The sequence below is a fragment of the Balaenoptera musculus genome, chromosome 2 (assembly GCF_009873245.2).
Source record: "Balaenoptera musculus isolate JJ_BM4_2016_0621 chromosome 2, mBalMus1.pri.v3, whole genome shotgun sequence".
Taxonomy (NCBI): domain Eukaryota; kingdom Metazoa; phylum Chordata; class Mammalia; order Artiodactyla; family Balaenopteridae; genus Balaenoptera; species Balaenoptera musculus.
In genome coordinates this window covers 33,674,232-33,688,082 of record NC_045786.1, presented here as the reverse complement: position 1 = coordinate 33,688,082, position 13,851 = coordinate 33,674,232, and the positions used below count along the sequence as shown (strand labels likewise).

Genomic DNA, 13,851 nt, shown 5'->3' with positions numbered 1-13,851 from the left:
CTGGGATAGAAACCATGGTCACCTGTCCTCTGAGCGATCTTGTGTGGACCCAGCTGTCAAGCTCTGTGCCTTGTGGCCCAGGAGCAGGGCCAAAGCTGAGACATTGAGGGTGCTGCCTGGAAAGGAGGCTGCTTTGTGGGACCCAGATGGGAACCCCCAAACCCAGGGAGCTGGGCTATGGCAACGGAGAGCCCTGAGGGAGGCCAGGAGGTCACGGTGAGTGCCCGGAGGCATCAGTGCCCAGGGGGGCTGTTAGCAGATGAGGATGGGGAGGTGGCCAGGGTGGGAAGAGACTCCACGGACTCAGTGTGGAACCTGGGAAAGCGGAGGACGGCAGTGCACTGACCGGTACGGGGAGACACGGTGACAGTTTCACCAGTCAGCTCATCTCATGCCCCTGAAGGCTGCAATTCCTCCCACACACTGGGCACAGCTTCCATGTGCTCCTGCACACCTGAACATCATTTTGCCTTTGTTCCTGTTGGTTCTCTGGACTTCTATTTCCTCGAGAGGAAGTCCAGAGAGGAGGCATGACCCTCCTGTATCTAGGAGCCGGACCTCATCTAATCCTCACGGGAACCTGAGAGGGAGGTGTTATCACCCCTTCCACACGTGAGGAATGAGGGGACACACCAGTCAAGGTCACACGGCTGGGAAGTCGGGGGGGCCAAGACAGGAGCTCGGGTCTGTGTGTTAACATGCGTGGGACACAGCGGTGGTGACGCCAGCGAAGATCTTGGGAGGACTGCGTCAGTGATCAGGCAGAAGAGAAACCACGTGTCCCGAGGGCGCCCACCCCCACGCCGCCTGCCCCGACACCCTAGCGCTGCCAAGAGGCTCAGCCTCATTCCTCTGCCCCCGGCTTCAGCAGGACCACGAAACCAAGCCAGGCGGCAGGCACACCGCGGAGGCACGAGGAAGCCCCCAGCTCTGCCCTGCTGGGCTCTGCAGCGAAAACAGCATGGGAAACCAGAGCACCTCGAACCGACTGTGCTGACGGAGAGGGAGGGCCATGGGGGTCATCGCTCAGCGCTGGGGTCTCACACCTCAGGAGGGAATTGAGAAGGGGGTCCCGGAAGGGGAAGGTACCTACTTGACATTGGTGTTGGTGCAGATGATGTACTCGATCTCATCAGAATAGGGGTTCTGGAAGGTGAAGCTGCTGGTGCGGATTAACACCCACTCCCGGTTCTTGGTGCGGAATCGATACATGACCGACAGCACTTGGCCTTTCAGCTTCACCACCTGAGCAAACATTTGGAGAAGGAAGTCAGCGGGAGGAAGGGTGGTGCCAGACAGAGGAGGGGGAGGCAGCCAGCGGGGGCTCAGGACAGGAGCATCGTAGCCAAAGACAGGCACGGAGGGAGGGTGGGGGTGGGAGAGAGCGGTCACCTGACAGGAGCCCTCTGTCCACTTCCCCCGTGAGGCAGGGCACTGCATTTAGGTTGTTCTGTCGCCACTGTGTGAGAAACCAACTAGTCAATGCCCATTTGATATCAGAACGTTTCGGCGTTTACAAATCAGATCATGAAAACTCTACAAGCTGGAGGGTTTCCCTTTTCGCCTTGGCTGCTAGGGCGCTCTGAGTTTGGTGCCAGTGCTCCCGTGAAGTAAGGCTCTCACACTCAGCTACGTCGTGACATTGTATTCATGGGTTTATTTATTCATACCTCTCATTAAGAAATTCTTAAACTGTTTAACATTGTAGATTGGATTAGATATACTCTCTGGGAGAGATAAAACAAAATAACTAATTTCTATGCATTATCTATTTGTATGCATGTATCTATTATTACCCTTCTTCTTCTTCTTTTTTGGCTGTGCTGTGTGGCATGAAGGATCTTAGTTCCCTGACCAGGGATCGAACCCGTGCTCCTTGCAGTGGAAGCGTGGAGTCTTAACCACTGGACTGCCAGGGAAGTCCCTCTACGATTACTTTTTATGTTGCAGTACGGTTTCCAAAATACTTCCAAATGTAAACCCTCACAAGAACTAGGTGAGGTGGGCTTTACTATTTACAGAGGATAATGCTGAGTGTCACCGAAATAAAATAAGTTGCCCAAGATCGGACAACTTTGGTGGAAAAGCTGGGACAGGAACCAAGATCTTGCTTCCAAACCACAAGTGTGTTTCAGCGGACACACGGCTGGCTTTCCTGCTCTGTGCAGACACACACGATCTATCACACACAGAAACCCGGAGATGCGGAGGCGGGCGGGCGCAGGTGCAGAAGGCGGCAGTTCTCAGGGGCAGTTCTCGGCTGAAGCAGGAACGTGAGAAGAAAGGACACAGATGGCTGGTGCGCCTGGGCCTGGCTGTGCTCATGCACCCAGGACAAAGCAAGGCAGACAGGAGCGCCCCCTCCTGGCCTTCGGGACGGGAAGGCCTCAGGCGCTGGGCAGCCGGCCGGCCTGACTGCGGACCATAGTGTGATCAGAGATGAGAATGGGGACCTGGTCCTAGGGGTCGGGGAGGCACTTGTGCTTTATTCCGGGTTGGACGTCAGTAGCCAGTCTGGGGGCAGGGACCCCTCGGTCACCGAGTCTCCCCCACCCTCAGCCCAGGGCCTGGCACAGAGCAGGCACCTGAAGCACATTTCCTGGGCCGACCTGATGCATCTGTGGCCCCGTGCCCTGGGCTGATGCAGCCGGGGCGACCATCTTTCTGCGCCACCCCTGGGGAGCAGGATGAGATGAAACCTGAGGGTGCTGGGCTCCCTGGTGGGAAATTCCACGTGATAGAGAAACCAGACCAAAAGCGCAAGGAGGGGAGACCCTTCCTGACACTTCACGTGAGGAAGCAAAGCCGTGGGGCGAGGCCAGGCTGGGTGCTCGGGGGTGCCTGCCGGCCGGCCTGCAGCCCCAACAGGAAGCTGGCCAGAGGTCAAGGCCACGTGCCCCTGAGGTCGATATTCTGAGGGGTCCTCTGGGGGACTCCTCTGAGTCTGCACAAAGCACACGGGACACAGGCAGCGCCCCCGTCGTGAGACCACGTCTTCCACACTCAGAAGCTCGCGGACGGAGACTTTTCATGTTTCCTCTAACCAGGATGTCTGAGATGGTGTGAAATTTTTTAACTCCATGTAACAAACACTCCCAAGGCATGGCCTGTGTGCAAGCTCAGCCCTTGGAGCTGTCGCTAAAGAGCCGAGGGAGGGAGCGCAGTCCTGCACCCGCCTCGGGGCCGACGTACAAGCATCTTGTGCGTGTTACCTCACGCAGTCCTCACGGCAGTATTTTGTGTAACTGGAAACTGAGCCTCAAAGGAGTTAACTATCCTGCCAAAGCCTTATGACTGAGGAGGAGCAGAGACAGGATGGGATCCCAGGTCTACCTGACCCTGTGCCCCTTGTCTTTTCTTGAATCACTATAGCTGAGACAGAACACTTGTCCCCAAAGAGCTTCTCACCTAGCACAGGCAGGGCAGATGCATGGGTAACTGTAACTCAGAGAGAGCAAATACCACTACAGAAACATAAGACTGAGGCAGGAGATAGATGGGCCCCAGGCTGAGCAGCTCGAGTTTTCCCACTGTGGACAGATACTCCAAAATAGCAGGAGCGAGAGAAGAGCTGGGCCCTGCCCAGATACGAGATAAAAAGACCACATATTCCTCATTCTCGAAGTCAAGGAGACCTTCCTGACTACACACGTGCAGAAAGGCTCCTTGGAGGTCAAAAAGGAAAGGGGAGCCACCCGTAGTAGGTGATGTCAACCTACCCGTAGGCCTCTTCACTAGAATCCACCTCGGCTAAGAGATGCGCGTACACATGGGAGGACCCTGAGATAAATCAAATACGGACTCAGAACCAGGCAAAGCAAGATGACTGGACAAAAGAAACGGGAAGAAATGCCCCATGTAAGTGACTCTCTCTCTGAGCCCGCCCGTGTGTCTATCCACACGTACTCTTTTTCCTCCTAATGAACATTTTACTTGTTTCACTACTTTCTGCCTTTGTGGGATTCTTTTCTGCAAAGTTGAAGGGCCAGGGCTGTGTCACTGGCCACCGGTCTAGCGGCTAGGATCTGGTGCTCTCACTGCCGCGACCTGACCTCAATCTCTGGCCGGGAACCGGAAGCCCTGCTTCAAGCTGCTGCAGGCCGAGGCCACCTGAGATCAAGCTCAGGTGCCACGGGTTACCAGCATGTCGAGGAGACGGCTTTTCTCAGGGTCCAGAAAGGGTTCCTGGAGGGAGATGGGTTTGGGTAAAATGTTGGCAAGTGAACGCGCTGCGCCTTCTGGGGAGGGCTCTCCTGGCAGAAGGGGCAGCGTGAGCAGATGCCTGGGGGCGGGGAGACCTGAGGTGCGACGGGGGATGGGACTAGGCACGTTAAGGCAGTGTGGGTATCACAGACCAGGCCTGGAGACCAGGCTGGTATGTTCAACTGCGCCTTATTCAGGTGCGATGCTAGTGTCCTAGATCACAAAGGCCAGGCATAAACCCAGCCTCGCCCAGCTCTTCCTGAAAAGAGCTTTACTCATCACCACCACCACTACTACCACCGTCACCATTGAAGGCATCTGAGCAGAGAAAAGAAGGAACCTGTCTCAAATCTCACTGGGTTCCACTCTTTCATCTGACTTCTAGGTCAACTGGGATCCAGAGAGGGAATCCAAGAGCAGACACCAGAGCGAACTCAGGATTCCCAGCCGACCTCACAAACCAATCTCAAAATTCCTCACAAACTCGATCCCACTCCAAGGTTTCACGTCAGGGCCATTCAAATACTTTTGTTTAAATCCAGAGTTCAAGGGCTGACTCCGAACTGACATAGTCTCCTCCATGCTTTTGCAAAAACAAGCCACTTCCCTTTATCAGCATCTGTCCCTCACCCCGACCACCGGTGGCTAGAACCCAAAGAACACAAGCGAGGGGCCTAGGCCTGGCGCTCTGCAGGACGTCCTTGTGGCTGCTGCCTGCTGCCCGCTGAGCCCTGTGACCTGGCCTGGCTGCCGGCTCTCGGGCGTGGCTGCTTTGGCTTTGCCTCCTGCCTGAGGAATGAGGTGGCTGCTCTCAGAGCGAGGGTTACTTAAGCCAGATACCAGGGTGGGATCGATGTTAAATTCCTTCTTTTCCTTTTAAAATCTCAGGGGTGCTGTCAGATGGTGAGGCCGGTGTGGGGCTTCGGTGATGGGGATGGATGCTTTGGAAGGAGGCAGGCTCCAGCCCTAGCTCTGTTATTGCCTTGCTGTGTGACTCGGGGCAGGTGACTGAACCTCTCTGAGCCCTGGTTTCCACTGCAAAAACGTGGGGATGATAATATACTGTGAAGGATTGAGGATCATACAGGATAATGTATGACAAAGGGTCTGGCTGGTTACCAACAGTGATGCGGGGGGGGGTCCCATCACTGTTAGAGCTTCATTTCCATATGAAAATGAAGCCAACCCAGTCCAAAGAGGACGACGCTAGACCACGCAGTTTATAATAATTTCCACATATTTAGCAAAGATGGCATAAGAGATATACTATAGCAGTGTTTATTGAATGTTTAACCATTCTGATTTCACATTTTTTCCAAACTGAAAGTCACCTGCTGTGGGTGACGATCCATTTAGACTACTTTATTAAGAGCATCCACATGCAAACGCCAGAGCCAGTGGTGGAGATGATGGTGAAAAGCACAGATGTGGAGCGTGCCCACAGGAAGCTTATGTTTTAGTAGAGGAGACAGAAAAAAAAAAAAGGAAATCAATGGACAAAGAAAACAATTGAAAACTGGAATAGTTGCTGTGGAGGAAAAACGAGGGACTGAGAAGGAGGTTAGGGGATCTTTCTCAGCTAGGTTAGTCACTGATGGGGTCTCTGAGGTGACAGGAGTTAAAACCTAAAAGATAATAGGTGTCAGTCACGTGAAGAGTGAGGGTCAGAGGAGACACGTGCAAAGGCCCTGAGGTGGGAGAAAGCATAATGTGTTCAAGGAACCAAAAGAAGGCCAGGGTGGCCCATGTGTAGTGAACACATGCGGATGAGACACGCAGGGCGAGGTTCCTGCAGCCGTGGTGAGTAAGGGGCTTGGACCTGCTGCTAGGTGCACGGGAAAGCCATCGGCACTTTTTAGGTAAAGATGTGGCAAAATCTAATTTACGTTTTCAGAATGGTTTGGCCTGGGACAAGAATAAAAGCAGGGAGACCAGCCAGGAAGCTGTTGCAAAAGTCAAAGTGAGAGATACGGACAGGTGGCCTAGGCAAGGTCAGTAGGAGCAAAGAGAGGGAGAAGGGGGCGGGTTACGGGTGTCTCTTGAGGTGTAACAGGAGCACTCGATGGGCTGTGTGGAGGGAGATCAAGGGAGGAGTGAAGACTGTTTCTTGGTTTCTGGCCTTTGCAACCAGAAAGACAGTGGTGCAAGGGAGATTGTGGGCTGTGAGAAGAGGATCGAGCATTCTATGTTTGAAGGTTAATGTGCATTCGAGTGCAAGGGTGGGGTAGGTGCCTGTATATCCGCAGGCGATGGTCTGGACTGAAGTCATCCAGTGGATAAAATCGCCTGGGGGAGTCTGTTTCTGTTTTGTAAATAAGTTCATTTATATCATTGGAAAAAATTAGATTCCACCGATGAGTGATATCATATGGTATCTGTCCTATTTACAAAACAGAAACAGACTCACAGATTTTGAAAACAAACTTATGGTGACTAAAGGGGAAACTGTTGGGGGGGAGGGATAAATTAGGAGCTTGGGATTAACATACACACACTACTGTATATAAAATAGATAACCAGTAAGAACCTACTTACTATATAGCACAGGGAACTCTACTCAGTATTCTGTAATAACCTATATAGGAAAAGAATCTGAAAAAGAATGGATACATGTATACGCATAACTGAATCACTTTGCTGTACACCTGAAACTAACACAACATTATAAATCAACTATACTCCAGTAACATTTTTTTTAATGAAAAAAAAATCGCCTGGGGGATATTAGAGAGAAGGAGAGAAGGTCCCTAGGGCATCATGGCTTGGAGACGCAGGCAGAAGAGGGACGACAAAGCAGTCTGACAGGTGGAAAGAAAAAAGGAGCTGATGATGTTTGGGAAGAACAGAGCGGAGCGCGCAGGGCGCAGGAGGGGTTACGCGATCTGCGTGCACAGGCGGCGGGTAATTGGAGCACTAGGTCTACTTGTGCAGACATATCCAGGCCTTTAATAGGAGAGCTTGGCTGTCAGAGGCCCTCATTCTGAAACACTTGTAAAGCAGAATGTCAAGGACTTATTCTCTCAGATGAATGACGAGCTATTATTCCCTCTTAAAAAGTCATTTAAAGGCCCCTCTGCTGTAACATTGCCCGTGCTTTTCTTTGCGGGGGCTGAAGCGAGTCGCCGGAGTCCTTTGAGAAACTGGCTATCTCTCTCTCTCCTCCCAGGTGGACCCGGGCTCAGGAGGTGGCAGGTCCTCAGTGAGAAGCCTGGTTCTCTCACTGACTGCCCACGTGACCCTAAGGTGCTCTTCCTTCACTGAGCTTCACTTGACTCACCTGTAGCATGAAGATAATAATGCCCATCTCCTGTGACTGTCGTGAAGGTTCAGGAAAGCAGTGTGCGCGAAAGGGATTTCCATAGCGCCTGGCACATAGTAGGTGCTCAATAAACAGTAGCTGATCATAATGATGCTCGGGATGCAGTCAGTAGTGCGGCCTTCCTCTCAGACCCTCACGGTCATCCTCAATCCTTCTCTCTCCTTCACTGTCTCTATCCAAAGCATCACTGACCCCACAACCATCTCCTCTGCTGCTCCTACCCCATTTCAGGTCTCACCACCTCTCACCTGGGCAACTGAAGCAGGCTCCCAATTTGTCCTTTGCTCCAGTTATTTCGTACCCTTGTCTCTCCTGCATACCTGGGCTGCCAAAATCGTTTTTCAAAAACATTGCTCCACTTCAAATCCTCAAGGGAATCCGTACTTAAATGACTCAGGAGAGAATTTAAGCGCCTCGCAATGGCACATGAGGCCCTTCAGAATTTGGCCTCACCGGCCTCATCTTTGACCACTGCCCACCTCCTCCCCACAAGCTGACCGGTGTCACTCCAGCCGTGAGGAACTACTCATAACTCTCCCAAAAGGCCACGCTCTTTTGCATCTCAGGTGCTGGCCCCTCTGTCTAGAATGTCATTTCTTCTCTGCTCACCTTTTAAGACCCATCCCAATTGTCGCCTCCCCTCGGAGACTGTTCTGGCCTCTTCCCCACACTGCCAACCTCCCCCTCCTCTGCTCTTCTCCCATGAACAGAAATTCCTTCCTGATGGTCTGCCGTCCCCGCTGGAGTGCGAGCTCCTTCATGGCAGGGGCCCTGACTGATGCCTTCGGTGGGACCCTGCTGGCCTGCCTGGCACATCGAAGGACTACATCCGTGTGCACCTGGCTTCTACATCAGCTCTAAATGAGCACTGGGGGTACCTGCTGAAAGCTCTCCCGCAGATGGCTCTGATCCTCAGAGTGGCAGAATTCCAAAATGTCCTTTCCTAGAAGATCCTAAATAAAGAGACAAGCTTTAATAATCTCCAATCCCACATTTCATGTTTTTATATCTCACTGTTAGACAAGAGCGTTCACATACACCCCCTTCAACCCTTTAGCTCACACCATCATTAGGGGGAAAAAAGTGGATGCAAATTTTCTCTTTGAGCAATCATGGAGCTGGCGTCTGGGACGCTATCCTCAGTCCTTTCGGCATGTTCAATACCGACTTCTAATTTTGCTAAGGCATTAAGAGCAGCAGCTTCAAAACGCAATTTTATTTTTGTTTGCCTTGGAGAGGCAAACTGCACAGGCAAACTGTAATAAACATATTTTAATAAACAAAAAGAACGCAAATGATAGCATGAGGACAGATGTGTTGCCTATGAAAACTGGAATTGTTTAAATGGGGTAACTGCAGCTCTCTCGTGCCTGGAGAAATGCTGTTATCATAAAATAACTGTACTTGCTAAAAGCCTGTTTACTACCTACCTTTGCTCCTCTATGTTTCATTCAAAGGACCCAGCATTAACCCCAAACAAAAGTGTTTTGCAATGAAACCAACTATAAAAAGATAAACCGTCAAAAGGCAAATGCGTTGTAGGAAAGTGGTCCAGTTGGAAGTGCCTTAAATGGCAAAGGATTTAAACTAAGTCATCGATCAGAACCCAAATCAGCAAATGGCCTCAGTGGGAGCTGACACTGACAGTGGAAAGGAAGTCTTATTTGTGTGCCAAAAAGCATCTAGATGCCCATGGAAGGTGCCGGTGGATAAATGGATCTGGCTGGAAACAGAGGGCCATCAGAGGTTATGGTGATTTTGGAAACAGATGAATTTTCCCCATCATTCCAATCCAAAATCTGAAGTTTGCATCAACCTAGAGATATAGAATTATATGAATGGTTCCAATATTTCAATTTGGTCTGTTCTAAAATATATATGTGGGCTTCCCTGGTGGCTCACTGGTTAAGAATCCGCCTGCCAATGCAGGGGACACGGGTTCGAGCCCTGGTCCAGGAAGATCCCACATGCCACGGAGCAACTAAGTCCGTGAGCCATAACGACTGAGCCTGTGTGCCACAACTTCTGAAGCCCATGTGCCTAGAGCCTGTGCTCTGCAACAAGAGAAGGCACCGCAATAAGCCCGCGCACCGCAACAAAGAGTAGCCCCCACTCGCCGCAACTAGAGAAAGCCCGCATGCAGCAACAAAGACCCAACGCAGCCAAAAATAAAATAAATAAAATAAACAAATTTATAAAAAAATATATATATAATTAAAATACCCATATCAACATAGCCCAAACTTTGTTCCTTTTTTTTCTTTCTTTTTTGTTCAAATGCTTTTTATTTTGAAAATTTAAATCTACAGAAAAGTTGAAAGGGTGGTATGATAAACACCTGTGTGTCGTTTAGCTTGATTCATCAATTGTCAATATTTTGCCATATTTGCATTTTTCTCTTTCTTTCATATATATGTAAACATAAATATATAAGTGAAACATAAAATATATAATGGAATATCTTTCATATACACATATATTTAAAAATTTTTTATTGAATCATTTGAAAATAATTAGCAGAAATCATGACACTTCTCCCTGAAATATGTACCTCATAAAAATGACACCATCTCACAAATCCATAATATACCATATTATGCCTAAAAAAAAATCAATAATTATTTGATAAAATCACCCACTATTCCATATATATTAACATTTCCTCCCAAATGTCCTTTATAAGTCTTCAGGCTGAGGACCCAATTAAGGCTCTTACATTGCATATTATTATTTTATCTCTTTGGTTTATCTTAATTTGGAACAATCTCTCCTGCCTTTTGGTGTTTCTCATGACTTCTGTGTTTCTCACGGACTTTTTTTAAAATAAAGGCCTTGAAAATGTGCCCCCTGTAAAAAGAGTTTCCAAATACATTTGAGAAACAAGCAGTTAGACAAAATTAACTGAACATCTTTAAGACTTTTCAGCGTCTTTCACACTAATATACTTTTAAAGTTCCTAAGGAGATTTCCCGTTTGGTGTTAATCAAACTTAATTGATCAGAGAGCCTCTTTTTCATACAGCATTTTAACTCTAGTTTGAGAAAGATCAGCTAGATTAAACGAAATGGTTAGGACAAAAAATGGAGAGTTAATTTTAAGCATTGAAGTGGCAAACAATGTTCTTTTTTGCTTTGGAAGGACATTACTGTACCCAGGTAGGGAGATGGATTTTTATCCTGTGTTTCCCTATATTGTGATGTACAATATCTCAAACAAATGAAGTAGGTGCATTTTAAGTAAAACTAAATCTCTAGCTGACTGCCATGAGCTCAAAACCACCTACCTGGGGTTGGTAGCCAATCACACTGATGCATCTTGGGTCCACAAATGTGATGATCCCGTCAGAGTTATGCCGGGATAAGAATTCCGTTGGCACCGACATCCCGCTCATGTCCATGCACACAGGAGAGCTGGTCACCTGGATGGAGAAATCCACAGGGAGGTGGTGATGGAGACTGAGTTAAAGAATGGGAACAATCCATGTGGATTTTTAAAAAAATTAATTAATTTATTTATTTGTTTATTTTTGGCTGTGTTGGGTTTTCGTTGCCGCGCACGGGCTCTCTAGTTGCGGTGAACCAGGGCTGCTCTTCGTTGTGGTGCGCAGGCTTATTGCAGTGGCTTCTCTTGTTGCGGAGCACGGGCTCTAGGCACGTGGGCTTCAGTAGTTGTGGCATGTGGGCTCAACAGTTGTGGCTCGCGGGCTCTAGAGCGCAGGTTCAGTAGTTGTGGCGCGTGGGCTTAGTTGCTCCACGGCATGTGGGATCTTCCCGGACCAGGGCTCGAACCTGTGTCCCCTGCACTGGCAGGCAGATTCTTAACCACTGTGCCACCAGGGAAGTCCCCCATGTGGATTTAATTTCACAGATCCCTCCAGGTCATGAGTACAATGAGTCTAAAATGTTTCAAACTGCCTTGGCCACACCCTGGACTAACCCGAAGAGTGGACCACTTTCTTTACATTTCTGAGCCCCAGTTTCCTTATCAGTCCCTGGGAATTAGGAAGCTGTAACCTCATAGGGTGGTTGTGAGGTTCAGAGAGACACCGCACGTCAAACCCTGGCACAACACCTGGCACACAGCTGGTGCTCAGAAATGTTAATACCCTTCCCTTCCCCCACCTTCCCATTACTAAGGATGGGAAATGAGTCTAAGGAACTGGTCAAAATATTTGGAAAGTCTATATTTGTGAACTGAATTTACCCAAGTATTCTTTCTTCCCCATTTGCAAGGAATAACCAATGCTTATCACATGTGAATGGAATAGCTTATTCACCTGTCTGAAAATGGTAAGACCTAGGAAACCAGGGATGTGAAAGGTCAGTGTCCCCCTGAACTACATCTATCATGGCCCCTTCATCAGTACGGAGAAGGTGCTCGATGCCACAAGGAGAAAGACTGAGTGGCTACTGTGTGTGCCAGGCATGAAGCCAGTGGACTTTATATACATTACTCAGCATATCTAATTCTCAAAAGATTAAAAAGACACATTTTTTGCCCTTGAGGAGCTTGCAAGGAAGGGGACTGCCCTCAACTAACTATACGAAAACAGACAGTGAAGAATCATAACTGACGTATAAACCCAACGCCAGGCGTGTAGGGAGGAGGGGATGATTCATTTTGACTAAGCAGATAAAGGAGTCATTTCACTGGATCTTGAAGGATGAGGAAATAGGAAGTAAACAAGAGGAGAAGGAGTTGTGAAAGGAGAAGAAGGGAAACAAGGAAATACCAGGCAGAAGGAACAGCCTGTGGACACCTGCAACGGTGGGGAAGTGCACGGTGGGCTTGTGGAAAGGGCATGCTGTGGTTTGGGAACAGGGCATGAGAGAGGGGAGGGAGGAGGTGGGGTCGTAAGATGAGTGAGTGCTTTATCCTGCAGACCATGGGGCAACATTCAAGGGGTGTGAAACAACAAGGTCCTACTGTGTAGCACCAGGAACTATATTCAGTATCTTGTCATAACCTATAATGGAAAAGAATCTGAAAAAGATATATCTGTCTATGCAACGGGTTGGCCAAAACGTTCGGGTTTTTCCGAAAAACCTGAACGAACGTTTTGGCCAACCCGATATCTATGTGCCTATGTGTCGATCTATGTATCTATGTGTCTATGTATCTATGTATCTGTCTATCTGTTTATCTATCTATATTTCTATTTATCTTTCTCTATGTATCTGAATCACTTTGCTGTACACCTGAAACCAACACGATATTGTACATCAGCTATACTTCAATAAAAAAAATTTTAAAAACCCTGGTGTGATGTGAGCAGAGCTCAACTTTGCAGTAACTGGCCCACACGTGGGGACGGACTGACTCAGGCCCTCAGTGAAGCAAGGACAGCTTGCTTCTGCTGCTCACAGCTCACAGGCCCTGCCCCACTTCTTCTCCCAGATTCAGCCTCATCCTTCTCCCCCAGAGTGAGACACAGAACCCAACAATACTGAGGACACAGGAGGTCGAAAAAGGCATCCAAACCTACAGGCTCTTGCTCTTTGCAATAATAAGCCTTCCCTGGAGATCAAAAAGGCTGTGAGCTTTTTCTTACCTGGAGTCTTCCAATTGCCACAAGGCAATATTTACTGCTTTGTCCCACGTCAGCATCTTCTTCAGGTATAGTCATTCCTGAAATGAGAAATGCCAGAGTCATCAACGACATGTCCAAGATGAATTGAAAAGGGGTAAAAGTGTCCATGATTTTATTTACATAATCAAAGATACAGATCCACTGTTGACCCTGCAGGGTCTGGGAAGCTAGCCAATGAACTAACCATCCCTCGCTCATTTCCTGCTCCTCTCTCTGCCTGATGTCTTTTGATAATTTCATGGTCCATTATCATCCGCATCTGTGGATGATGCAGAGGAATTTAAGGAAGATGAAACAAATTATTCATTTATACATTTGCAAAACTTGGCTAAAACACTTGGTTAGAAGAGAAATTTCAATAAGAAGTGTATATGGGCACTTCAAATTACATAAATATTTCACTTATCTGTTGCCAAAAATCAAAGACCACCAGAGGCAGAATCATAAACAAAAACAAAAAACAAAAAATAAAACTCACCAAAACCAAAATGGTTAACTTGCCAGGCAAGAGAACATAACCAGTGTTCACCCTTCTGATGTAAAGTCAGGGTTTTCGAGGGATAGAAAGGAGAAACTGGTGATGGGAATGATGATTAAGCGCTGAAAACCAGTGCTCTGGATAGGAAGGAATTGGTTAAAACAATCCTCATTGTTGTTGGTTAGAACTGTTGGAGTGAAACAAGCATTCTGCTCTGATATCTCCTAGACAAGAGCTGTTAAGCAGAAAATTCCCTTTTAT

The 13,851-nt window shown here is 48.4% G+C and overlaps 1 protein-coding gene across 7 annotated transcripts in view; it reads right to left on the bottom strand.

The window, feature by feature from the left end:
* Positions 1–13,851, bottom strand: part of ARNT2 (aryl hydrocarbon receptor nuclear translocator 2) — a 196,854-nt gene that overhangs the window by 36,933 nt on the left and 146,070 nt on the right. For all 7 annotated transcript variants that reach the window (XM_036844102.1, XM_036844101.1, XM_036844099.1 and 4 more), the window contains 4 exons: positions 13,074–13,150; positions 10,806–10,940; positions 8,401–8,475; positions 1,094–1,245 (listed from right to left, as the gene is read on the bottom strand). In XM_036844102.1, coding sequence (XP_036699997.1) covers positions 1,094–1,245; positions 8,401–8,475; positions 10,806–10,940; positions 13,074–13,150 — 439 coding nt within the window. The remainder of the gene's footprint in view (positions 1–1,093; positions 1,246–8,400; positions 8,476–10,805; positions 10,941–13,073; positions 13,151–13,851) is intronic.